Here is a 26,797-nt window from a genome sequence, read left to right on the forward strand (position 1 = left end):
TGGAACTATATGGTTTAAATGCATCAAAACATTGTCATTTTTTTGAAGTGATTGTCATCACTTCAAAAAAATCCCCTCCAATAAAAAAGCTTTACGTTTTATAAATGTAATCTGAAATGTTATTTTTGACGAGGCAAAACTGAAATACAGATATCTGCAACACACATCCAGTCTAGCTTTTAAATGTTGAAACGGCTTTCCATAGGAACCAGCTGTTGGAAGCCAACAGGCCGGCATGCTCTTCATCTCCTCCCCCCTTCCTCAGAAATTTGTGCAGCATCTCAATCAATGCATGTGTGAAACCACTAATATTTAAACGCCAATAAGCGGGGCAACGCTGCATAAAGAATATATTCTTAAGATGTTCTCATTTTTAAATCTATATTAATGCAAGTGGTATTTAAAAAGAATAGCAACATAATAAAAGTCAACTTTAGACGCAGCTCACTGGTGAGTTGTGCTATTTTGAGAACAGGCTTGCGGGCAACTTATGTGGCCACTGGGGGCGACCTGGTTCCCGCGAGCACCATGTTGGTGAACCCTGTTCTAAATAATATAAGTTGGCAGAGGTAGTATTAGTATATATAGTGAATATTGACTCTAGATAGTCAAGTATAGGAAGCAACAGTTAAGAGATTATTCATTTTCTGAAAAGGAAATTAAAGCAATTAATTGATTGATACAATGACTGTAGTTTCTTTTGATTGTATTAGGTAGTAGACAAGTTATAAAAGATAAATCAGTTTCAAGCCCGACGCCAAGTTATTTCAATGTCATTGTTTTCTTGAGTAGAGTGAAATCTAAAACATGCTTATTTAGTATAATTCTGTCAGCATTCATGTTTTATTCCTGGAATACCATAGAGTAAGATTTTGTTTTATTCAAAACAACTGACATCCATTTTTGTACTGAATTGAAATCTTGCTGTAACGTAATGCTGATATCCAAAAGTCTTGGTTTGGATTAGTATATTATGGTGTCATCTGCAAACAGATGAATATTACATTTGAAGCAGCAATTTGCCAGGTCGTTAAGAAATATGGAAAATATTAAGGCCCAAGAGAAGAACCCTGCAGCATTCCTTTATTTTTGGTCCAATAAATTTTGACTGACTTATTTTCAATACTTGGTTAAAAAATGTTGATGTTTTACCCACAGTAATGAAAAATAAGATTTTTGAACGGGTGGTGTCAGTCATCCTGGACAGTAAATATTCTCAGCTGACTTTACTTTTTACTTTATGTTACTCTCTTGTGCATGTCCCTCCGGTCTTGGCTTCTTTTTTTCTTCTGTCCCTTTTCTCTGAAGCTTCCTCAAATAAAACTACGGCTGCTATTGGAATAAGTAAAGCAGTGAGAAAGAAAATGCAGCCACTTCAAGATTAAAAGCTAAATCCTATCTGACTTTTGTGAGTCAGAAATTTGAAACTAGGTGAGCATTTTAGAAATACAGCTAAAACTACTGCTGTCATATGAGGGGCAGTGCAAGACCTATTTTATTCTAAACCACTCACAGACCTATATTCTCACTTACACATACATATATATTCGCTCACATACATACAGTCATTCGCGGATACATACATTCTCACTGCCACAAACGTACATTCTCATGCTTGCATGCATAGATTCATTCGCCCAACATACATACATTCTCACTCTCACATAATTTGCGGACTATAAGCCGCTACTTTTTTCCAGCGCTTACAGCCCTGCGGCTTATTCAGTGACGCAGCTAATTTATGGATTTAATTGGCGGGCCCCATGTACGTACTTTCGGACTCAGTGAATGGTTTCAATTCTTTATCGAACACCAAGCACAAGTCATTTTTTTTCCAACACACCTCTGAGCAGCCAAACAGCATGGACCTTACTTCAGGTCTTAGACACTTCAGTCATGGTTCAACAAAACACGCATGCCCGGCCGCATCCCAGAATCTTTTGGTGCCATTAGACCCAACGTGCACGTGATCGCCGGTACAATTTGATGAAGCTTTCAAGTTAAAAACATTCGTTAAAAGCAGCGTGAAAAAATCCACCATCACCAACGGGTTTGGAAAAGCTGGTCAGCTGCGTGACGGAGAGAACAGCGCATGCTCAGGAGTGAATTTACCTCGGAGTCATAGTGACTCGGCTGGCTGCACGTAAATATGTGGGAATAACATCGCCCTTTATTTTGTTGGGACATGACTGAAAACACAAATCCACGTGATCGTTTTAACGGTTTCTAAGGACTGAGCGGAATTTTGCATTGAAAAGCTCACAGCCTCCGTGTGAGCTGGAGACATGTTCTCCTGCTGCTCGGATCACAAAGAGCTGCGGGGCCGATGGCAGTCTGATGGCTCCCACACGTAACAACGCATCCGCCCCTCATCCACAAAACTGTTACTCCCATAACGCTGCCGCGACACAAGCGGAAGGAGAGCTGTTCCTGTTCACCCCTCCATGCACTGCTGCTACTTGCTCATTCTTAAACACGTACAACAAGGTGGCGAGCCGGGCGTTGGCCCCGCCTTTAGCGCCTAAGACTCATGGGAATGGGGGATCGCGGATGTAAATTTCCTCATCATAACTGAGGGATGTAATGTTGATTATATGGTTACTGTTTGTAATTTTATGTATGATACCTAGATTGTCAATAAGTAAAAAAAACTAAAAAATAAATAAATAAACCATAACTGAGGAACTTGTGAACAGAATAGAGTTCCATGCTGTTTGGCGGATGTGGGTATACTCACATTAATGAGCCTGAGGCAAGGCTGTCTCCTCCCATAGTGTGGAAGTGAATCATACTTACTCTGGGAGTTGGGACGTGACTTGTCAGGTTTACCGTGTTGTGTTGCCTAACACATGCGGCTTTTACTCCGACGCGGCTTGTATATGTTTAAAAGTAATTAAATACGTGAAAATGGGTGGGTGCGGCTTGTAATCGGGTGCGCTTTGTATTCCGGAATTTACGGTACATTCTCACTCGCCCATACTTACATTCTAATACCAGGTGTCTAATAACAAACTCACTTTTAACGTCAATTTCAGTTGAACATTTGAACGTCAGATTGACATTTTTATAGGACATCATACAGACATGCAGATCCAGCAATTTTGTGTTTGTCCGTCGAAAGCCAGTTCTGGATGTTTATAGGCCTACATTGTGCATATTTTGTCCATATTTTTTGTCCAATAATAACCTAATTTGATGTCATTTTTTGTTTTTGATCATTTCAGTTTTTTATTTATTGTTTTCAAAATTTGAACAATTCGAACACAAAAACATTTGAACAATTTAAACATAAAAGCCAGTTGTAGCAAAGAAATATCTACCCACCCTTCAACTTAAGACAGCAATCAAAGTGAAAATAAATAAATACATAAATAAATAAATAAAATAGAAAATAAAATAAATAAATAAAAAAGGTACACAGGCAATCGATACATACAAGAAAGTTTTTTTCACTCCTTCTTGAGAAAAGCCAAATAATGAAATACGATAATTCCACAGGTGTTTCAGTCCTGTGATGGCAGCATACCCTGCCACACCCACAAACAAAATGGTGGTAACCTCCCCCCAGCCTTGCACACTTTCTTTTTAATTTTATTGTTTCAGATTCTTTATTCTTAAATAAAGGCACACATTTCTTTGAATTAAAATATACATTTATTCTTTTTTCAGTATTTATTTTTAGCAAATACATGTACATACATGTACATGTTTAGTTTACTTATTGTGGGTTTGTTTAATAAATGTAACCTGTTTTTTGAGTTGCCAGTGCTGAGGGTGCTACTGGTCGCTACGGGTGTGGCGAGGTTCTGCTCCTGGAGCTGTGCTGTGAAGACTGGCAAAAGAGGAAGTAAAGTCTTCACAGCCTTTAAATACTCCAGTCAGACAATTGGGCAGGCGCCATCTACAGAAGCCTCCAAGGGGAGAAACCAATGGACTTATTTAATGTTTATTTAATTTTGCTTCTGTTGGTCATTATTCATTTTGTTCCACTTTCGATGATTTTTCTTTTCCACCGAGAGACCAAGTTTTGTGTTCAGTCTTGTCATTGTAGTCTTTATTAAATGTCTGTGTAGTTGTGTTAGTTTCCACCCATTTTTCTCAAATGGTCTGATCAGCCACTATATATGTTCCCCTGTTGTGTCTTTAATGAGGTCAGTTTGTTTCTGTTACTTGGTCTGGGGGGTATTCCAGAAAGCAGGTTATGCTAGCTCCCACGATAAGTTTGAGGCTAAGCAAGTTGACAACCTCAGTTTTCGGTTCCAGAAATGGAGGTATGTTTCAGGGTAGGTCAAGTTACCATGGCAACTCATGCTCTGAACATAACCTGGTCCGGAGCAGGTTTAGTTGAAGCTTAGTTTGTTTACAGAGAGGTGAAGCAGCATGGCGTGTCCATTTGAAGATGATTTAGTGGATGAAAAAGCTCAGATAATACTTTTTCCACCATGAGAGGGTGATAAGACCACATATGGATGTTGGAAAGATAAACTTTTTTACTTTGATTTAACTTAATTATTTGATTCAGTTAAGATAAATCATTTTTTGTTAGGTCACCTTAAAAATAACACGTAGTTTTCAGACAATTATTTCCCTTTCGTTCAAATTAATTCAATTAAGTAGGTGTAACTTTGATGCTGCTGTTACAGCGGCACCGCAAGGGATTCTGGGATATCATTCCCTTTGCCTGTCTGGAAGGATTTGGGTTTAAGTGTGGGTTTTTTACAAAATGTGTTTAGTTGTATAGCTGTTTTACTATGTTTCACCGTGTTTTGCCGAGCTATTTTGTCCTACAATGCTTACGTCTCTGCACCATGAGTGAGAGTAAAGGAGAGGATGATGAGTTTATATAGCACGCCTACCACTTTGAACTGTTATGACAGTGACCAAAAATTCTTTAATGAGTTTTTGCACTCCGTGCATTTTTTTTCTGTTGTTTTTATTGTTATAAAAATGAGCATATCTGCCGGCTCAAACTTAGACATATGAGAGTTCAAGAAATATAAGTAATTAAGATGGAAAAAAGATTAATGGAGTAATCTGACATTTAGTTAGATAAATACGTAAATTTGAGTTGTATAAACAATTATTGACTTTGAATAAATTTAACTAAATTATTTAAATTATTTTTCAGCCGTGTCACTTTTTTGATGGACTTATAATCGTTATCCGCCATCATTAAAATCTCATACTCCGTCTCACTTCCGTCTCAAGTGTCGCGCTTTCTTTTTTTTTCTCCACGCGTTTCCATGGTGACTCCAGAAATCGGCGATCTATTGAAAATGTCTTGATGTACCTGCTGTGCACGTGCATTAACCCAGGGTTACCAAGTCGAGCATAATTACGCCAACTCATATCCGGTCTTTTGGAACCGACATACCCAGAGTAAGCAAGTTCAGGCGGATTTCAGCCAGAGTTCAGGCTTAAAGTCACGCTAGTTTAAACATGCTTCCTGGAATACCCCCCTGGTCTGTTGGTTAAGTTAAAGTTAAATCTGTTGCCTGAGTTAATTATGCTTCTGTTGACCTCTTTTAAGGGCCCAGTTTGTTAATCTTTTTACATTTTTTGAGAAAAATTAAAACTTCCATTTTTTGATAAACTTCTGTTGTCCTCTTTGGCCGCTCTATCCCTCACAAGTCCGTTGACCAGTTTGTTTATGAGCAAGGCATTAAAGAAGATTGCTTTTAATGAATGTTTTGTCCCTTTAAAAGTAGACCCTTTAAGTCGGCAGACAGATGGAGACAAATAGAGTCCATGTTGTAAAAAACATCTACTCTCTTCCTTCCATAACTGCATGTTACCTCTCACAAAGGAGTGTACTGAACACCTCTCTGTGCCAAAGAGTGACAGTGGGAGGGGACTCCTTCATCTGATTTAGCAAGATACATTTCCGAGCGATCAAGAGAAGTTTCTCCAGAAGCTTATAATATGTAGGAAAAGAATCTGTAATTTTTCTCAAGGGAAGGCCCAGCAGGAGAAACCTGGATCCTTCTTGATTTTTAATTTGAAGATCTCGCTGATCACAGATGAAATATTATATAATGATATAATATATCATTACTTGTCACATTATATTATATATATATATATATATATATATATATATATATATATATATATATATATATATATATATATATATAATGATATAATAATCACAATATATATTTATATGATTTATTTTTGTTAAATATAAAGTAGTTTTTGTAGTACATACCGGTAAAAGGACAACAGAAGACTCCCGCAGAGCGTGTTGGAACAGTTTACAGCCCAACAGCGGAACACAAACCCAAGTACAGCGAGCGTAGAGATACTAAAGTTAAAACAAATGAAACGAGGAAAATGCCATGTCTGCTGCATCTATGACAATCACCTGGTCTTACCCCTTCATAAGTTTACTGCTGTGCCTCACTCAGTGCCGGTGTAGGTACCAGAACTGTTCAGCCTGCAAAAATTGTTCTGGGGCCTGCGAGTTATGATGACGTCACACTAATCGATTGGCTGTACGTTGGTCCGATGACTTGGTCTGGATAAAGTACGGTACAACCGTAAAAGAAGAAATTATGAGTTCTGTTGTAAACAAACAAAGCTCTGACATAAAACGAGATGATCTTCTAAACTGGCTTTTATGTTAGTAAAAGACAAGTCCTGAATATTATTATTATTCGATCATGAAACTCAAGGACACTGTACAGACAAAGGTTAAAAATAGACATTAAAAGCACAAAAAATGAAAATATATAAAGCCCGAGTAGATGTAGTATGTGTTAAAAAACTATGTATGTATATATATGTAGTGTGTCCAAGTGGGGTTAACGTAGTGTGACATCATCATTAGTGTCAAGTCCCCGAACAGTTATTGCAGGCCGAACACTTTTTGTACCTACACCGGAATGTCAATTACTCTAATTACTTCCAGCTACCCGGCTAAACTTTTTGCGCAAATCTGCACAGATCGTTAAGCTCTCGTCACTGCCTTGTCTCGCCACTGCCTAAACAGTCATGTAAAAACAAAAAATCAATACTTAGATATAAGTGTAAACTTTTGTGCTTCACAGCACACCCACATGTACAGATGTGTTTCTCCTCCGCGTTGCTATATATATATATATCAATTAAAAAGGGATTATTTTTTATTATTTTTCTTACATTATATTACAGAGCTCTTAATCTGACATTGGTAAAATAAATATATATCTCGTTCCCACTAAATAATATTCCGTTCTCATGAAATAATACTCCGTTACCACGAAATAATTAATTTGTGCAAATTAAATCATTATACATATGATAAGTCATTTATAAACATGTATGTGAGCAGATACTTTCACATTTCTGTCTGTGTGTGTCTCATTACATTGCTTTGAAGACACAGAAGATGTTTAGAGATCAGACTTATTTATTTTAAACAGCTCTACCAAAGCAATCTTTAATCACGTATTCATCCATGTCTGGGTTTATTTACAGTCTCTCCCGGTACGCTCTCCATCCTCCCGCAAAGTCGCTTTCCGCTGCTACTTCCATGTCTCTGTGACCCACATTTGTTCAAGAGAGTCCTGACAGGCTGACCGAGTCAAGTGACAATGAGGAGTTAGCCTGCTTGCCGCAAAAACTTTGGCAGAAAAGCGAAAAAGGGCATACAATTTTCAAAATGATAGGGAGCTAGAGTTCTTTTTTACATCATACAACGATAAATGTCTGTGCCTTATTAGCGGGACGGCTATTGCAGTACCAAAGCGGCACAATGTGGAGAGGCACTTCAAAACTTGCCACAAAAATTTCGATGTTCACTTCCCGGCAGCGCCTTAAAAGGCCGCTGGGTTAAAGGCATCTTTAGACATACAACAGACTTTTTTCACCAGGCCAGTAAAAGAAATCTCAGAACGCAACTTAAGCTTCGTTTAGAGCTGCACACAGTTGTATAAAGAAGCTATAATGCTTGACACATTATTCAAAGATGAGAAATATGGTCCCGATGTCATCTCTACACTCCGATGTCAAGCTTGGAGCAAGTAGGATGGCTAGACGAGTGTCATCTTTTTTTTTGTTTTTTCTTAACTTGTTTTGTCCAACAACTGAGCAAACAGATGAGCGCTGAAGGCCTTTTGTGTTGGACAGGTTTTACAATTACAAAAAGGGGTTATATATCTTCGAATAGCCAGAGTGTAAATATTTATAAACCCCTTTTTATTTTGTTATTAGTTTTTATTTATTTGTTACATTTAGTGTGTATGAGGAGGGAGAGGGGAAAAGTCTGAGGGGGGGGGGGGGGGGGGGTTGAAGAGAATAAAAGGGAGAGAGGAGGAGAGAGTGGGGGATACAAGCGCTGATTTGAATAGGTTATTTTTTTAGCTGTGTAACAATAATACCAAATCTGCTGAAAAGACAAATATTATATCCGAAGGTGAAATTTTGACACTAAGATGTGCGTAAGATATTTGTCCATCAATACACTGTGGGTTAGGAGGAGGTATGAAGCAGACAGGGAGCAGTGTGGCAGTGTGCACGTGCAAGTGGGGGTGGAGATACATGCATGCTGCCTAAGTGAACCGTGTGTTTATAAGGTGTGCTTGGCCGTACCAGGCGGCAGCCATGGGGGCCACCGGGCGCCAGACACCGAGACGCGGACCAAGGACGAAGCCAGGGCCCCGAGGACCCATGAGCCACCCACCACCCAGCCGGAGCCTCGTCTCCGGAAGGCAGCCCAGGCACCCGACCCAAGCAGCATAGATTCACCTGCGCAACCACAGCACCACGCCCACCCCCTACTACTCTACCCTCTACGACCCCCTCATCCGCCATGTTGCTCGACCCCTCCTCCTATATCACCCCTAATGCCCTCCCCACTCTACAATGGGGAGGGTGAGCCCCTGCGGGTCACAGTGAGCCAGCCCCCAGGTCTATACCCACCCATTCACTCTCGCACGCAAGCACACACACAATCTTCTGGTTTACCCCCAACCCCCTGTTGCCACTCAGTAACCCCCTCCGGCCGATTGACCCCCCAGCGCCGCACGTCCGGCCACCACTAAAGCCGACAGGATCCCCACAAGCCAGGCCGCCCTGAGAGGACCAGGCGGGTAAAGACCGGTGGCTTCTCTCCGACCCCACCCATGTAAGGTGGTGTGGGTGTGTTGTGTGTGTGTACTGCAGGTAAAATAGTAGGTCTCCAGTGTGGCGGACCCTACCGCTGCCAAGCAGCTGAGCCCCTCCACCCCGGGGTCCCTCTGTGTGTGTTGTGTAATAGCTCCGTTTGTGGTGCTAACATGCAGTGTGTGTGTCTAAAGTGGAAGTTAAAATTGTGGGTCTGACCAGTAAAAGATGAGCACGGATGTTTCACCATACCCCCTCCCCCAGACCATCCCCACAAGGCCCTAGATCAGGGGTCTGCAACCTGTACATCTCAAAGAGCCATTTGAATCAGTTTCCCACTGAGAGGAAAGCACAGAGAGCCGCAACACTAGGGGTGTTAGAAAAAAATAGTTTTGCCAATATATCGCCATAGTTCATTTGGCAATACTTGTATTGATTTAAAATGCTGTCAGGATATTTATTTAACTATTTTTTTTAATTGTTTATGAGTGTGGTGTTTCCTTTGATCTTTTGTCGATTTTCCACAACCTTCAATAGACTTTTCTGTATGTCAAACACCCAGAGTTAAGATAAGTGAGATGATGGAAACAAATTCACTTTGATGCAGACTCCTTTCTATTTATTTTTATTCTTTAAATCCAGTAAACACAATAATTATATTAATTTTATGGGTGACAACTATTTTTTTTAGGAAGCATGTATGTTGTTTTCCCCTGCGTGCACCCCCCCCCCCCCCCTCCAGGGTGTACTAGCTACACAGACAGCTCAACATACGGTCATCATAGCAGCAAGGTGACAGGATAGTAGGGGCGCCCAAACGCACAATTAATTAATTTTACGCGGAAATGGGTGGTTTTAGTCTAGTCTAGTCTGAGCGCTCATTTGTCCCCTACGAGAAGACCGCTGACTGTCTTTTTAGAAGAACTTTCCATCCCATTACAGACTCTGGTTGGCGTTTACAGCTGCAGACATGCCCCCTCTGCGCGTTCACGCCGCTCTCTTCCTCCTGCCCGTTCACGCTACCCCACGGTGTTAAAGGCACCACGACAATCTTAGAACATAATAGTTATTTTACAAAAACACAGAGAGCCGCAGCACAGGCATAAAAGAGCCGCATGTGGCTCCGGAGCCGCCGGTTGTCGACCCCTGCCCTAGATGAATATCGGTGTCTAATATGTATTAGACACTATATTCATGCTCAATAAATATTTTGTCAGAAAGTCCATCTTTATTTTACTGTATATATTTAGTCAGACAGTTCATGCAGTAAAGAATATTTAATCCATATTATTTTTGTTTTGCAGAAGATTTATTTGCATATTTCTCTTAGCTTGATAAGCATGAAGCATAAGGCTCCATTCAGATACATAAAACAAAGATCTCCATAGAAAACTTTGGGTAATAAAGATAAGATGAGATAAGATAAGATACTTTATTGATCCCAGCTTGGGAAATTCAGTTGTTGCAGCGTCGGCGTTAGGCTCAAGATACAAACATACACACAATAGACGACAACAGAGAACCAGAACAATCAGTCGGAAAGGAACATCAGTGAATTAGAACAGTTGTATTGCGTGCCACATCAGGAGAGAAAAACAGACAGACCATAAATGACTTTATCTATTGCACATGGATGACAAGTTATAGAGTCCTATGGAGTGAGGTATGAAAGATCTCCTGAAGCGGTTTGTGTGACAGCAAAGCTGCCTTAGCCTGTTGGAGGAGGAGCTCCTCTGACCATCCAGTACAGGATGGAGAGGATGCTCAGGATTATCCATGATGGATACAAGCTTATTTAAAGTCCTCCTCTCCATCACAGATTCAAATGTGTCCATTTTACAACCCATTACAGAGCCAGCTCTTCGGATCTAAACTACCCCCAGCGGAGTTCACAGGTGGAAGCCGGGGAGGAAGGTGGGGTGATGAACGCAGAGCTCATGGAAATGAAAGAAGAGGATTGGACCGCACCTGGACTTAAGTAGGACTCTAATCAGGTGAGTTGATTAGACTGAACCGCCCGCGGGGAGGAGTAACCAGGTAAACGCACTGTCTGCCAGAAATACTCCCAGGGTCGTTCACTTCGTATATAAATAGCTCTGAAGCTACTGCCACCAAACTTTCTAGTAGGGCAATAAGGTCATGATTAGTAAGTACAGAAAGTTTGGTGACAGTAGCTTCAGTATCTTCAGAGCTATTGAGCACCTTTATTATGATTCATATCTCTATTAAAATGTGAAAAAATATTTACAATAAAATAAAAAATGGACTTTCTTAAAAAGTATTTATTGTAGCATAAATATGCTAATAAGTATTCGTCACCAGCTAATTCAAATGTTGACATTTATTTGTTTTTGAGAGATTATAGATTTTTACAGAAGCTTGCACTTTGTTGACTGTCCCTTGGCAGCCGTCTGCAGCTGTGTATGCATTTACAGCTGGAAGAGAACAATTCTGAATAAAAGGTAAAAAAATAAATAAAAAAATAATGATCTTTTTTTCTTTGAAAAAGCATTTGTGGTTCACTCTCTGTGTTAACACAAAATGACTGAGATACTTGCTGTGACATTGAACATTTATCAGAAGAGTTATTGAGGCTGGATGTTCGAATCTGTGAATATCTTTCTAGTTTGATTAAACTGACATTTTTCTTATTTTTATAGCGACAATAATAATTTTGAAAAAAGGTTATTTTTGTTTTTATTTTCCCCTCTCGGGTTTTTGCGGGACAGAGAGCCTTCAAAGTGTGTCACAGAAACACAGTGGAAGCTGGTGACAGATAGCTCTCTGAGAGTGACTAAAGCATGCCGTCACGAGCCTTAATCTTTCAGATAAGTACCTCTCTCTTAGACTTTCCTGAACCCTTTTATACAGAGCCCGTGACCTGACATGGGTAAAAAAAATACATAATTAGTTCCCACAAAATAATATTTAGTTCCCACAAAATAATATTTAGTTCCCACGAAATATTGAATTCGTTCCCACTAAATAATATTCTGATATATAATTATTCTGTTGTATTTGAATTCACCTCAGTTACAGTGACACGTTAATTGGTCGAGATATATTACAGCCGTAGTTCTCAAACTATGGAGCGTGCCTCCCTGGTGGGGCAAGGAGGCACTTCATCAGGCAAGTCACCCCATGGCACAAGGCTGGGAAGGGAGGAAGGGGGACTAAAGTTTGGACGTCAGAATTTTTTTTCGCGGTGGAACATAAACAAACCACGCTTCGGGACCGCTTATCCATCCATTACGTCACTTACATTAACTTGATCCTAACCGCGACACATTTGAAGAAGTAATTATTGTTGCTAACAGCGGTTTTAACATTAAAAGAACGGTTATCCCCCCCGGACATTGATATATTTCGCACATGCAACCGGTAAGGATTGGATACCTACATTTGCTTTTCTTTGCAATTGTGATCAGATTTGTTGAAGAATAGAGAAAAGCACCTTCTTTTATTTTTTAACAGACTGGGTTCAGACTACATACTCCTCTGATCGAGTGGACTTCCCTTTTTTTTAAATGGGGAGCAGCGGCTGCTCGTCAATGCTGATTCCCTCCACCTGCTCGCCTCCACTTAAATTACTGCGACAGCGCTTTATTTGCAGCTGAAATGTCAAGCTTTCAGCCTGACTACCAGCCCATATACCTACCTGTTTTCACACTATTTAATCTCAAGCTTTTAGCCCGACTCCCAACCCGTATACTTGCCTGTTAGAAATTCCGAGCAGACCTGAATGCAGCAACAGCAAGCTCCATTAATGAATGTAATAAGTGTGGAAATTCCATGCAGCTCCTGAATGCACCTTGTGCTCCAGCATATGTGAATGTTAAATATGTGCAATAAAGTCAGAATTAAATGTTTGAACAAACTCTGGGATAGATGTTTGTGGTGGCCAAGTGCGGGTGAGGCAAATCTAAAATCTAAATTTGCACCTGACTCAAAACTTTACATCTGGCCATTTTCGTTGTTCTAATGAATTATTGATGGCAATGTTATGTTGGGGTATATGGACTGTAAGCTAGCATGAAAGGATGTAAACAGATGGATGATAAGAAACGGGGGCGGGCTAATTCCACATCAACCATTCTACCCACAACCCAGAGGTAAATTTCTAATTGACTCTTGCTGCTCTGCAGAAACTAGTAAACAGTTTTTTATTTATTTTTTTTCAGGCTAGAACCAAGATAATCTTAATAAAAAAGACCACCGGAAACGCTTTAAAAAAAGATCCAAAGATTATCAGAGCGAAACTTTAATGACAAGAATTTAACCAAAATGCATTAATTCAAATTTAAAAAGAAAAAATATACTTTAAAAAAACAGGGCTTTAGTTTTTTGTACACAAAATAACAGAGCATGAGCAATTTACAGAGAAGAGAATGGTTCACAAATTCAGCTTCCTATTTATCAAAACTAATACCAAATTTGAGAGAACCCAGAAAACAGTTCAGACATAAATATGTAATCAGAGTAAATTTAGGAGTTTAGATGTAAATAAAAGCAACCCCACTTAAAACAGATATTTACATGCTGCACAATATCTATGTCTTAAAAGTCACTTGAAGTTTTTGTGCTGTTTTCTGGGTTTGCTTGAAAATGAAATTTAACTTTAATTTAGCTCTGATTCTTAAAAATGAATAGATGCGCACACATGGCTCTAGAAGTCCTCTGAATTTCCCCCTGCAAACCTTTTTGATGTCATAATTAGTTTCTTCAGCTGTGACACGCCGTCAGCACCCATTCTGCAGCTTCACACTAAGAGCCCTTTACACTGCAACTCACATGTGCTTTAGCTCCACAATTTAAATTGATATCTGACTTTGAGGTGTCTTGGGATGAATCTCAATGACTCTTCATTCACCACAGTCTTTACCTGGCTTCAGTGGAGCACTTTGCTGGATCTGTTTCATTGTGTAAATCTACGATCCTGCATTCTGTTCATTCATCAAACAACTAGTTCCGCTACATCTCAAAAGCCTCCGCTGCTTACCATAAATAGCTTTAAGGAAAAGCTTTGCATGTGGGGCCATGCTAAATTCAAATTGGAATAAACTACGTTCTGCTGAACACCCCGAAATGATCATTTTCGCAAAGGCGCCAAAGAAAGATTCATTCCCTTTCATTTTTGATCACAGGTGCCCCACATAAACTTGGTACTCCAGGCATGTTCTAGATGCGTGTGTCAAGTGTTTTCCTGTTTCATAAAAAATGAAGAGTGCAACTTTTATTTTTGAATACAATTTTAACACTTAACGATAGACTGCATTTTTATTTTGCTCTTATCATTTCTCTTTAGTCTTTCTTTGCTTTTTTGGTATTACGGACAGTCTTGGAAATAAAGCATAAAGACGAAAAACTACTTTCTCTTAGCTTTTGGTTGTGTTTTTTTAAGACCCACTCCAATGAAAATAAAGTTTTTAACATGTTCGTGCAACAACTTTCTCATGGAGGACAGATATAAAGAAAACTAAGTATATAACTTTGTCCCCAAAGGACTCTTTATGCAAATCATGGTGGATCAGGAGCAGACAAAAAAATGCCGTTGGAAAAAACAGCATGTTTTTGGGGAATGGAGACGAGCTTACTCCCCAAAAACTGTCCACAACTCAAAGGCAAATTTCTAATGAAATGCTGCTGCTCTGCAGAGACTATGTCCTAGAAAACAACAGTTTTTTTGTTGTTGTTGTTGTTTTTGGGTAAAAACGAAATAATCACGATTAAAAGACCACTGAAAACAGAGTTTTTTATTTGAAACTGAAGGAGACTAGCAGGATCAGATAAATCAGCATAGTGACCTCCTCCAGCCAGCTGGAGGTGCAGGAATCTGCAGAGTTGGAACAAGTGCACAATGGCCAACAGGAAGAAGAGTTCTTCTTCAAGAGTTTTCTGTAGTTTACTGTAATGAAGATGGAGTGGTGATCTCCCTTCAGGAGGCACAGTAGGGAAAGAAGGGGAATCTTCAGAAGGTGTATAGAGGCACAGTATGATTTTGTCAGTGATCCAAAAGGCCGGTCCAAGGCTGAAAACGGGTACTGCTTGATAGGGTTGGGGCAGAGCATCGTTGGATCATTGTGATGCTGGAGCAACAGCTGACAATGACGAGATGCACTGGTTCCACCCTTTGTGTTCCTTCAATAGTGTGACTGCACACAAAGGCTGGAATTTTATAGATTTGCATGAATTTAGCAACTGAGAAGTGAAAATGGAATAAAGACGAACCTTAGTTGTGCCATTATTACAGACGCCTAAATGAATGGTGTAGGAAGCTTTTCTTGTTTCTTGTAAATCTGTTAATATAATCTAGTTAATAGCATTTAATATTATTTCTGTTTAAATTAAGAATGTGTCCATATACTAGAACCAATCAGATGGTTTCATGTGCTGAAAAATTGTATTGTTTCTACATATAAATCTTCATAGTTTTAATCAAATTTTGTTTTTGACCATTTACTTGTAACACAATGTTTCTATAGTTGTAAGTAAATAAAAGATGTATTTGTTGGTTTGTTAAAATGTTCATGTTTTATTAAATGTATTTTTATATTTATAATAGATGGATAAAAAAATGAGAATTAGAAAGGGAAAACTATTGTCAGTGTTTAGCTACGCTCACACCACCCTTGTAAACAAGTGTGCAAGTGGCCACTTCCAATGAAAAGTTAATGTAATTGTGTGTCAAAAGCACTTGGTTACTCGTATTTATTTCCAGAAAAAAAGGCTTACTGAAATCAGCATATGCGAGAAAAGGTGCTGAAGTGAGTTTGTTTTTCAAACATTGAAAAGCTTCCTCACGTACTCAATCCCATAATCGCCGAAACCCATTTGTGGGCTGACCACCCTTTCTTGCCGACAGCGTTAAGGCATGGAGAGGCGTCACCATCTTGGCAAAATTCTTTACAAATTTCCTGCAAAAAACTTGCAAAGCTTAAAAGGGGCTTTAATATCAATTTTATCGCTTTTATTTTGTCTGGGTCTGTGCCAGCAGGAACCAAATGTCCAAAGTATGTCATTTGAGATATTAAAAAGGAACACTTATGTAGTCAAACTATAAGGTTGTATTTTTTTAGACAGGAAAACACTAGATTTAGTTGCTCCAGATGTTGCTCAAAAGCCTTACACCCATTACACAACCCAAATAGCATGCGCGTAAACTCAAACAGACCAAACGGCGTAAAAAAGGCTGTTTTGCAGCAATCCTTTTCAGCCATTCCGACTTGGTGGTACCCAATAGCCAGATCGATGGTAGAAAACCATTTAGTCCCACCAAGAGCATCGAAAGACTCATCAATCCATGGAAGAGGAAAAGCGTACTTTCATGTATTCGCATTTAGCTGCCGGTAGTTGACACAAATCCGAAGTGAACCCTCTTTTTTGTGTAACGAGAGGAGAAGAATATGGGTTACTGCTCTCACTGATGATGCCCTGTTGCAACAACTGAGTAATGTGTGCTTTGACTTCTTCATACTGATTCGGGGGAATCCGTCTGTAACGCTGTTTTATGGGGCATCATTCAGGACAGGGATTGCATGCTCTATATAACAGGTGTCAAACTCCAGGCCTCAAGAGCTGGTGTCCTGCATTGTTTTCTGACCAACCTGCCATTGAAGCTCCTTATTGGCTAAACACACCTGATCCAGGTAATCAACAGCAGATGACGCAGGTTTTCTGAAAAACCAGCAGGAGGTCGGCCCACGAGGCCCGGAGTTTGACACCCCTACTCTATAAGGTTAGTGAATCCCAAGTCTAACTCTGATTTTGCAAAAACATCCTCATGCTTTTTCAAAAGCTGCATAACCTTTTTGGACTGTTCTAATGCAAGTCCCTTTACGTCAAGACTGCCCACATCTGAACCCACAGTCAGCTGTTCTTCCATGACATCCACAGAGTGAAAGCCATTCACAATGTTTCAAAGACGGACGGAATTTTTTGTTAAAAAATGACTCAGTGACTCGGTTGACACGTTTGAACCGCTGTTTCACCATTTCACCTATACATCACCAATGAAAACATTGGCAGAGGGACAAACTCCAATTAAACATTCAACCTTGAGTTTGTCAGAATTCTTTGATTCAGAGCCCATCACATCCCCACCTGTATTTGGCCTCCTCACCACAGGGGCAGAGAGTTTCCCTGCTGCTCAATGCCTGAACAATGCCTGAGTCGCAACGACCGGAAGCATTACGTGATGCAAAAATGGTCTTTTCACCCGGAGCTCCCCATCTACACTGATGAGCAACATGCCCCACCTGCTGACAACCAAAACAGTTGGGTTTCCCTTCTGAGTCAGGGTGTGGGTGGAGCCCCCAGCCAGCTGTCTGTCTTACTTGTCTCCACTATCAGATCTGACACCTTCATAGCTAATTCAGAAATTTGGCTAATTCAGCAGTTTGATCCATTACAGTTTTAACTGTAACTGTAACAGCCATCAGCTCTAAGTCAGCCGTAAGACGCAGCCACATCCCCATCCTCCCACAGTCTTTCCTCAGGTTAAAAAATGGCATAATCCTGGCAGATGATGCGCTTCAACTCCCGTCTCAGAACTGAGTCCCGTACATTCTCAGTGAAGTGATTTTGCCTTGCATGATAAGTTATCGAATTACATAAATGCCAAAAATTGAAAGGGCGTAAAGACAACTAAGCGGGCGTATTTAGAAACTGAGTGAGTGAACCTTAAAACTGTGATGGCGCAATTCTAACCAAGCGACCCCGTATTTTACAACTGAACGGCTGAAATCCTAACTGAACAGTGATCCTGCTCGGTCAGTTCTCCTTTGCGCCCTCACCTGGATTTACGCTCAGTGTTAAGGGGGCGTTTTTGTCACTTGGGGGCGGTATTCAGGGGTGTGTTTGTCACTTTTCTTTGACAGAACACAACATGATAGGGAAACGATCCGTGAGTACTCGCCCGTGCTCATGGTCATCATTGATGAAATTAACTGCCGTGGGGTAAACTACACTTAGCAAACTTATATGGAATTACGTTTCTGCCATAAACTGAAAGGGCGTAAAGACAACTAAGCAGGCGTATTTAGGAACTGAGTGAGTGAACCTTAAAACCGCGCAGGCGCAATTCTAACTGAGAAGTGATCTTGCGCGGTCAATTCCTTTTTGCGCGCTCATGTGGATTTACGCTCAGTGTTAAGGGGGCGTTTTTGTCACTTTTGGGGCAGGAACCTTTCTGGTTGATCTGATTGGCTGAAATTTGCATGGCTTATCGCCGAGGCAGAGGGGCGGGACTTTCCTTTTTCAGTGCGCGGGGGGGGGGGGGGGGTTAACAGGCGGCTCTTGAGCTGCATGCAGCTCTCTGCCTTTTATCATATTTTCTATATTCACTACTTTCACAACCATAAGGTGAAAGTCTTACATTTTCTCCAAAATGTACAGAGCGGCCCTAATGTGTTATTGCGTTATTTCGGTAAAGAGGATCTAGGAGAGAACAGCATGATGACGGTACGGAGAGAGGAGAGGACGTGGAAGAAGACCCCCCCCCATAGTACAAAGGAGCAGATATGAGCACAATGCAGAAATACTTCGTTTTGGAAACCCTGGAAATGCAAAGAGACACGATTATGAGGCATAGTTTAAACTGCAAGCTATCAGCTACGCGGAGGAACACGGGAATAGAGCAGCTGTGGTTCGGTTAAAATAGATCTTCACAGATTCGGACTTCCTGCTTCAATAACTCTTCTGATAAACGTTCAAATGTGCCAGCAAGTATCTCAATCCTTTTGTATTAACACAGAGAGTGAACTACAAAAGCATTTTTAAAGAAAAAAGATCGTTTTTATTGCCTTTTAATCAGAATTGTTCGTTTCAAGGTGTGAATGCAAACAGAGCAGCGAGCCGGCTGCCAAGAGACCGTCAACAAAGTGCAACCTCTGTGAAACACCATTCTGTAAAAATCAGTGAACTTTTAAAAAGTGAATAAATGTCTATATTTATATGAACTGGTAATGAAGACTCGTCAGCATAGTCATGCTACATTATTATTTATTATACTAAATTTTGTTAGAAAGTCAACCTCTATTTTATTGCTTATAGTTTTTAAAATTTAATAGAGATATGAATCATAACATAAATGCTCAATAGCTCTGAAGATACTAAAGCTTCTGTCACCAAACCTCCTGTACTGACTAATCATGACCTTATTTTCCTACTACAATAAAGATTATACAAAAAAAAAAAACAATTTTGGCACCTTCAGAGCTATTCAGGATTTTTGACCAAATCTGATCCATTTGTAATTATGAAAAATTCCTATAAATAAACAAAGTGAACTATTGACATTCTTTATTTTAGTATGACAATAAGGTCATGTCAAGTTACTGATAACTTTAGTCATGATTCATATCTATTAAAATTTGATATTTGAGTATATGAAACGAGATAAAATAAAGATGGACTTTCCTACAAAATATGTATTGTAACAAGAATATGCTTTATAATAGTTTTATGATTTTTTTGTAAGATTATTGTTTTTTACACAGTGGTGTTTCACAGTTCACAGAGGTTGCACTTTGTTGACGGTCCCTTGACAGCCGGCTGCTGCATGTCTGCATTCACAGCTTGAAGCGAACAATTCTGATTAAAAGGCACAAAACGATCTTTTTTCTTCAGAAATGCATTTGTGTTTCACTCTCTGTGTTAAAACAAAAGTATTGAGATACTTGCTGACATATTTGAACGTTGATCAGAAGAGTTTTTGAAGCAGGAAGTCTGAATCTGTGAAGATCTTTCTAACTTATCGAACCTCAGCTGCCAGAGAATTTAAAATGATGAATCCATGGTTCACAAGTGAGGACGCTGGAAAACCAACTCCGACAAGTCAAGAAGACGCAGCAGCAGCTGAGTTTCCGCGTAAAAGGAAAGGCCTGTGAAGGAAGATCGACTCGAGGCTCAGCGCTGCTACTTCCAGCAGATGACCGTGAAAAGCTGACCATCCTCCCCCCTTACCGGGACGCAGCGCCGGCGACTTACGCCACACTTTGGGACTGCAGGACATAAAGTTGGCCTGAGGTGTCTGCTTTCACTGTTCTTTGGAGCCGCATAGCAAAGAGACGGACTCTGATGATGAGGAAAGGGAAGCCGGCGTGTCTGATAGAGATGTAGTCCAGCTGTTTCAGATCCAGAAGATGAGTTTTTGATGGATTAGAAATGCTGATTGATGACTGAAAAAATAAATCACAACCAAATCAGTTTTGCGCTCGCTGCCTTTTTAAAACACACTCCAGCGTGCACGTTTCACCGGTATGTGTGTTAACGTTAAATACAGAAAAAACACTCAAAACTGAAACGGCGCTGTTGTAATGAGAGGAGGGGGTTTTGGCACATAACATGGCTTTAATTGTGTGTTTGTCTGGCAGGTCAGTGTGTGGTGTGGCTCATTAAATATCACAGTTAGAAATGTCAGCTCTTTGTGTCAAACTTGTTTGTCCCCCCCCCCCGTTAGAGGCAATCATAGGAAAAAAAACGCGGATGTAACGTGGATTAAAACATTAACCAACGACCCAAAACTGAGGTAAGAAAGTGCAGCTGGTTTATTTGTGGTGTAAGTTTTTCTCATGTGAAATTCACTGCATTTGTTACCGTTTTAATGCTTTTAATCCACGTTACAGCCACCGTTCCTTTTCTATTAAATCCCCAAAATGAAAGTCCCGCCCCGCTGCTTGGCATGCAAATTTCAGCCAATCAGATCAACCAGAAATGTTCCTGCCCCAAAAGTGACAAAAACGCCCCCTTAACACTGAGCGTAAATCCACATGAGCGCGCAAAAAGGAATTGACCGCGCAAGATCACTTCTCAGTTAGAATTGCGCCTGCGCGGTTTTAAGGTTCACTCACTCAGTTCCTAAATACGCCTGCTTAGTTGTCTTTACGCCCTTTCAGTTTATGGCAGAAACGTAATTCCATATAAGTTTGCTAAGTGTAGTTTACCCCACGGCAGTTAATTTCATCAATGATGACCATGAGCACGGGCGAGTACTCACGGATCGTTTCCCTATCATGTTGTGTTCTGTCAAAGAAAAGTCTCTGCGGGCAAGTCAACAAAGACGGCTGTCCATAGATTTCTTTTAGTATCACCAGCACACGATTAGGGTCAGCCTTTTCTGTGGAAGACCGCTATTTTATGTCCTGCTTTGCCTCGCCCACAAGATGGTCATTTACTGTATATACATCGCTTTCTCACTCTATAAAACATGACGGAAGCCTAGCACTGAGCTGATTTCATCCAGCCACTCATAAAAATCTGCACATGAACCCCCATAAAAAGTGCGGCATTTCTTCCCCTTAGTGAGGTAAATCACACGGTCTCTCTGCCCAGTTGAGGAAGAACCACCTGCTGCTCCGACCAATTGGGGTGCCACAGCGGCCGACGAACCAGACCCAGCGGGTGAAGATTCCTGCCCCCACAGTCTCTTCGTCAACATGTCATTCATGTTCCGCAAAGCATCCCTGCTTGCTTTGTCCACAGCTATTCGTTCCTTCAAAGCCTGCAGCTCTGCCCGCAGCTCCTCCATGATGACTGTGGCAAATCCCTGGAATCCTGTGATGTCACCCGCAGATGACCTGATCGAGCCGCTGCTTTGGTTTGCATATCGGACTCAGGCCACCTCCCGCTCCGTAACGCAATGGTTCTGCTCATAGCGCCAAATGTTGAAGTACCTCAGCAGGTGCGTGGCATGACGGCAGAAACAAGAGTGAAGAAAATTGGACAGGTTCACATCCATTTATTTATTTTGTACAGCCAAACCAAAGCACTGGTACTGCAACAAAAAGAAGATGACATACACAATAATGTGACATACAAAAATATGCACAATGACATACACAAACATGTTATATAATGTGAAAACAAACACATACTATAAGCAGCAACTGTATAACGAACCGCAAAACCTGCCATTAAACTTACACACGCCTGTTCCCCTTTATACCGCACACGCACCTGAACCAAATTGGTGTGTGATTTTTTTGCAGCCTGTAAAGAAAATTTAGAGGTTACTCTATTGCTTTACCATTAGCTTTATAGTTTGGATTACACCAATGCAACATCGGGATTAGTTGTGAGACATAATAGCAATATTTTAGACGTGGGAGCCTTGCTTCCCCCCTTTTCCTAATTGCGAAACAGAAAACTGGATTCTAGGTTTCTTTTACTGCCAAATGAAATGAGATATCCATTTATCCCATTCCCTAAATTGATTGTCACTCACCTCGTAAGGTCATAAACAAATAGAAGCCATGGGAGGATATTGATTTTTAGTTTGTTTATTCTTGAGGTTAGATAAAGGGAGGGAATAGGGCTCCATCAATGCAAGTCCAATTTTATGCTTAAAGATAGAGGTTCATAATTTACTTGCTAAAATTAAGAAGGCTCTTTTTTAAGAATGATCCCTTAATATTTGAATAAGCCTGTGTTCCAGTTCAGTTTATATTTACGTTGTACGGCTTTGGGGCCCTAAGGTTCAACGTCATCACTTGTGTTTATGATATGTTGAGCTTATAGCCCAATAACATTCCAAATTCAGATAGCATCATCTGTCATGGTGCCTGTCAGACTCCTCCCCCTCCAGCTCTTCCTGCTCTGCTCCCTGATTGCCACCAGCTGACGCCACTCACCTCATCGGCCATACTGCTTAAAAGGAGACCTTACTCATCAGTTCAACGCCAGTTCGTTACCCCTTATGGTGACTATGCCTGGTCTTAAGTTTATGCTCTGCAAACTCTTGTCTTGTTCCAAGCCTCAAACTAATTATTGCCTTTTGTCTCAGGATTACCAGCACCTCACGAGTGACGTCAGCGCTCTCTTCCCTCCTGCTGCTCAGAGACATCCTGAGGATCCCACGGCTCTCCTTAACCGCACTAAGCCCTCCAGCCACGCCACCAGCCGTTGTCAAGTCCGGACCTCACCCAGCTACAACTCCTACCATCTTCCTAGCAGGAATAATAAACCTTTTCTCGCCAAATCCCTCACCTGTCTTCCTTCAGGGTTACAGCATCTGGGTCCTCACGCTAGAGCGTCATGACAGAACGAACTGGCCATTCCCCGGACCCAGCTGACCCAGAAGAACTCCGCTTCGCCGTTAACCAACACAGTTTATATTTGGAACTCCTGTACAGCGCCATCTCCCGTGTCACCACAGTCCAAGAGGATCTTCTCTCACGTATCAACGGTATCAACGATACTATAAGGATTTTTTCCAGCCAAATCTCTGCTCCCGTATCTACTCTTCCTGCTCCCGTCACTGCCGCTACTTCAACCTCCGCTCCGTCACCTGAAAACTTCCGCCTACAACCTGAGCCATATTTCGGTGACGGCGAAGCTTGCAGAGGTTTTCTGCTGAAATGCCGGTTGCTGTTCCAACAAGCCCCAAGGTACTATAATTCTGACCTCAGCAAGATTACTTTGATTATTAATTCACTCCGTAATAAAGCCCTACAGTGGGCTCAGGCGTTTCTAGCCATCAATCCTGTTTCTCAGTTAACATATGAATGTTTCATCGACAAATTCAAGCTGGTGTTTGATCAACCCCGTAAGCAGGAGGAAGCTGCACGCAAGCTCCTCGCTCTCGAACAGCGTAATCGGTCGGTCAGCGACCATGTTATTGATTTTAGAATCCTGGCGGTGGAAGCAGGCTGGACGGATCCAGCGCTACACGGGGTCTTCTACAAATCCTTAAATGAAACCATCAAGGACCACCTTTGTTTACAACCTGAGACTCACTCCTTCGAGGAACTCGTCACTGCAGCTCTCCGCTCGGACACACGCTTGCGTGTACGACAGCATGAGAGTCCTCCTCCCACACGCAAGAGCTCATCTAATCCCGCACAAGGTACGAAGCCACACGTCCCACCAGTAATTCCATCTGTAAATCCCCACAGCCAACCTGTCAAACCGATGCAAATCGGGCATTCCAAGCTCTCCGCAGAGGAAAGGCAGCGACGACGTGCAGAGGGAGCATGCTTTTACTGTGGACAATCAGGACACCAGGTACACCAGTGCGGGTTACGTTCAAACTCCCAAGCTTCCCCGCTAGAAGACCAGCCACGGGCGGGTTATGTCAGATCATCTCCTAAAGATTTTCTTCAAATTCCCATCAAGGTATGTCATGCCTCGGAAACTTTAGAACTCCATGCCTTAATTGATTCTGGTGCTGAACAAAACCATTGATCACAGTATCGTGTCACGTCTGTCTTTGCCCACGGAAACCCTTCAGTCGCCTGTTAAAGCCGCTGGTTTGGGGGGTCAGCATCTCTCTATCATTACTCACCACACCGAACCTGTTTTACTTGTTTCTTCCGGTAATCATAGAGAATATACTCGTTTTTTTGTCACTCGCACCTCTCAAAATCCAGTCGTTTTGGGTTTTTCCTTGCTCCAGCGTCATAACCCTCAATTTGATCGGGTGCGTCATCGCATCACCGGTTGGAGCGAGTTTTGTCTCGCCAATTGTTTACAATCGGCGGTACCTCCGATTAGCTCTTCCCCGTTAAGATCCCCGGAGGAGATTGACCTCTCCAATGTACCTAGCTGTTATCATGATCTACGCACAGTCTTCAGCAAAGCTAGGGCCGGTGCCTTACCCCCTCACCGGCCCTATGACTGTTCCATCACTTTATTAGATGGTGCCCCTCTTCCCAAGAGTAGGCTGTTTAATCTTTCCGGTCCCGAGAAAGTACCCATGGAGAATTACATCCAGGAGGCGCTTTCTTCGGGACACATCCGTCCCGCGTCATCTCCAGTCGGGGCGGGGTTTTTCTTCGTCGAGAAGAAAGACAAAACCCTCAGACCGTGCATTGACTTTAGAGAACTTAATCAGATCACCGTTAAGGATAAATACTCCCTTCCACTTATCAGCTCTGTGTTTGATTCCATTCAGGAAGCTCGCATCTTCACTAAGCTTGACCTGCGCAATGCTTACCACCTCGTTCGGGTCAAGGAGGGCGACGAGTGGAAAACTGCTTTCAATACCCCACTTGGTCACTATGAATACCTTGTAATGCCATTCGGGCTAACCAACGCTCCTGCCATCTTTCAGCGTCTTGTTAATGACGTCCTTCGGGACTATATCAACCGGTTTGTCTTTGTGTACCTCGATGACATCCTCATTTATTCCAAAAATCCTGAGCAACATTCCGATCATGTTCGTCTAGTTCTCCGTTTATCTGAAAATCAGCTTTTTGTTAAAGCTGAAAAATGTCAATTTCACGCCACCACTATCCCTTTCTTAGGATATATCTTCGAGGCTGGTAGCATCCGTCCAGACCCTGCAAAAATTGAAGCAGTTTCCCAATGGGAACCCCCCAATACGCGCAAGAAACTGCAGCAGTTTTTGGGGTTTGCCAATTTTTACAGACGATTTATCAGAAATTACAGCGCTATTGCCGCCCCCCTTACACAGCTCACCTCCACGGCCCGGGCTTTTCTTTGGAACTCTGCAGCCCAGGAAGCTTTTGACACCCTTAAAAGCCTTTTTGTCTCAGCACCCATTCTTATTCAACCGGATCCCACCAGACAATTTGTGGTTGAAGTCGACGCATCAGACTCAGGCGTAGGAGCCATCCTGTCCCAACGTGAGGAGAAGACTGGCAAGTTAAAACCCTGCGCCTTCTATTCAAAGAAACTTACACCCGCAGAGCGCAATTACGACGTGGGCAACCGTGAACTCTTGGCTATTAAACTTGCTCTTGAAGAGTGGCGTCATTGGCTGGAGGGTGCGGTTCATCCATTTATAGTCTGGACTGATCATAAAAATCTCTCTTATCTCCGTTCCGCCAAGCATTTGAATTCCCGTCAAGCCCGCTGGTGTCTCTTCTTCGATCGTTTCAACTTTACCATAACTTACAGACCAGGAAGCCGCAATATCAAGCCAGACGCCCTTTCCCGGAAATATTGCTCCTCTGACGACCAGGACAACACCGAGGCCACCATCATCCCCTCGACCAGTATAATCGGGAACATCACGTGGGACATTGAACATAAAGTTCTACAGGCTCAAGGTGAGGATCCCGATCACCCGGACCCCCCTAACGGCACCCTTTATGTTCCCCGTTCCCTTAGGTCCGATGCCATCAACTGGGCTCATGCCTCACGCATTGCCTGTCATGGCGGAGTTACCAGAACCCTCAACCTCCTCCGTCGTCGTTTCTTTTGGCCATCCATGCATAAGGACGTTAAGGAGTACGTTGCTGCCTGCACCACCTGCGCTCGCTCCAAGTCCTCCACTTCTCCACCCTCTGGTCTCCTGCATCCCCTGTCTACTCCTAGCCGCCCCTGGTCCCACGTCATGACATCATCAATGGTATGAATGAGTTTTCAGCATCCTTTGGGAAGATCAATACATCTACACCAAATCTTTCATACATTGGAATAGAGTTGTAGAGGCAGAAGCCTGGAAAGCAGATCACTGCTTCAACATTTCGTACAAAGCCTCTTTCAACTGTAGGTGGTGGGCCTGCACTAGTAAACAGTAGAAAAAGAAAAAGGAACCCCCTCTTTACTTGTCAAGTGTGAACAGCATTGGCTAAACGGTTGTTGAAGAACCCTCGTTTAGCACTTTCTTGAATGGGGCATGGTTTGTTGTATGCACCATCTTCAATTTTTGTTTGGCAAACGTCTCTTTCTGAAATAGGGGCCATCAACTCGGAGTAGAACCCCTTCTCCACATCGAGAGGAGCTGGTTGAGGCATCTAGTTCAGAT

General features: G+C 41.8%; 1 protein-coding gene across 1 annotated transcript; it reads left to right on the forward strand.

Annotated features, from left to right (window-relative positions):
* The first annotated feature begins 22,348 nt into the window (after nucleotides 1–22,348).
* LOC144996750 (uncharacterized) lies at nucleotides 22,349–26,404 on the forward strand. The gene is made up of 5 exons (XM_078956441.1): nucleotides 22,349–22,783; nucleotides 22,868–24,198; nucleotides 24,977–25,173; nucleotides 25,612–25,811; nucleotides 25,896–26,404. Exons 2-5 carry the CDS (start codon nucleotides 23,119–23,121, stop codon nucleotides 26,402–26,404), a joined length of 1,986 nt encoding a protein of 661 aa, XP_078812567.1. The 5' UTR covers nucleotides 22,349–22,783; nucleotides 22,868–23,118.
* The last annotated feature ends 393 nt before the right edge of the window (nucleotides 26,405–26,797 follow it).

This window comes from Oryzias latipes, chromosome 12, assembly GCF_053564925.1.
Source record: "Oryzias latipes strain Hd-rR chromosome 12, Olatipes_Hd-rR_3.1".
In the NCBI taxonomy this organism is placed as follows: Eukaryota; Metazoa; Chordata; class Actinopteri; order Beloniformes; family Adrianichthyidae; genus Oryzias; species Oryzias latipes.

What these genes read in the sequence shown, in the direction of transcription:
- LOC144996750 (XM_078956441.1), top strand. Translation starts at nt 23,119, where the DNA reads ATGACAGAACGAACTGGCCATTCCCCGGACCCAGCTGACCCAGAAGAA. An exon ending in TTCTTCAAATTCCCATCAAG is followed by an intron (nt 24,199 to 24,976) that starts GTATGTCATGCC and finishes GATTCCATTCAG; the next exon opens with GAAGCTCGCATCTTCACTAA. An exon ending in GTGGCGTCATTGGCTGGAGG is followed by an intron (nt 25,812 to 25,895) that starts GTGCGGTTCATC and finishes ATTCCCGTCAAG; the next exon opens with CCCGCTGGTGTCTCTTCTTC.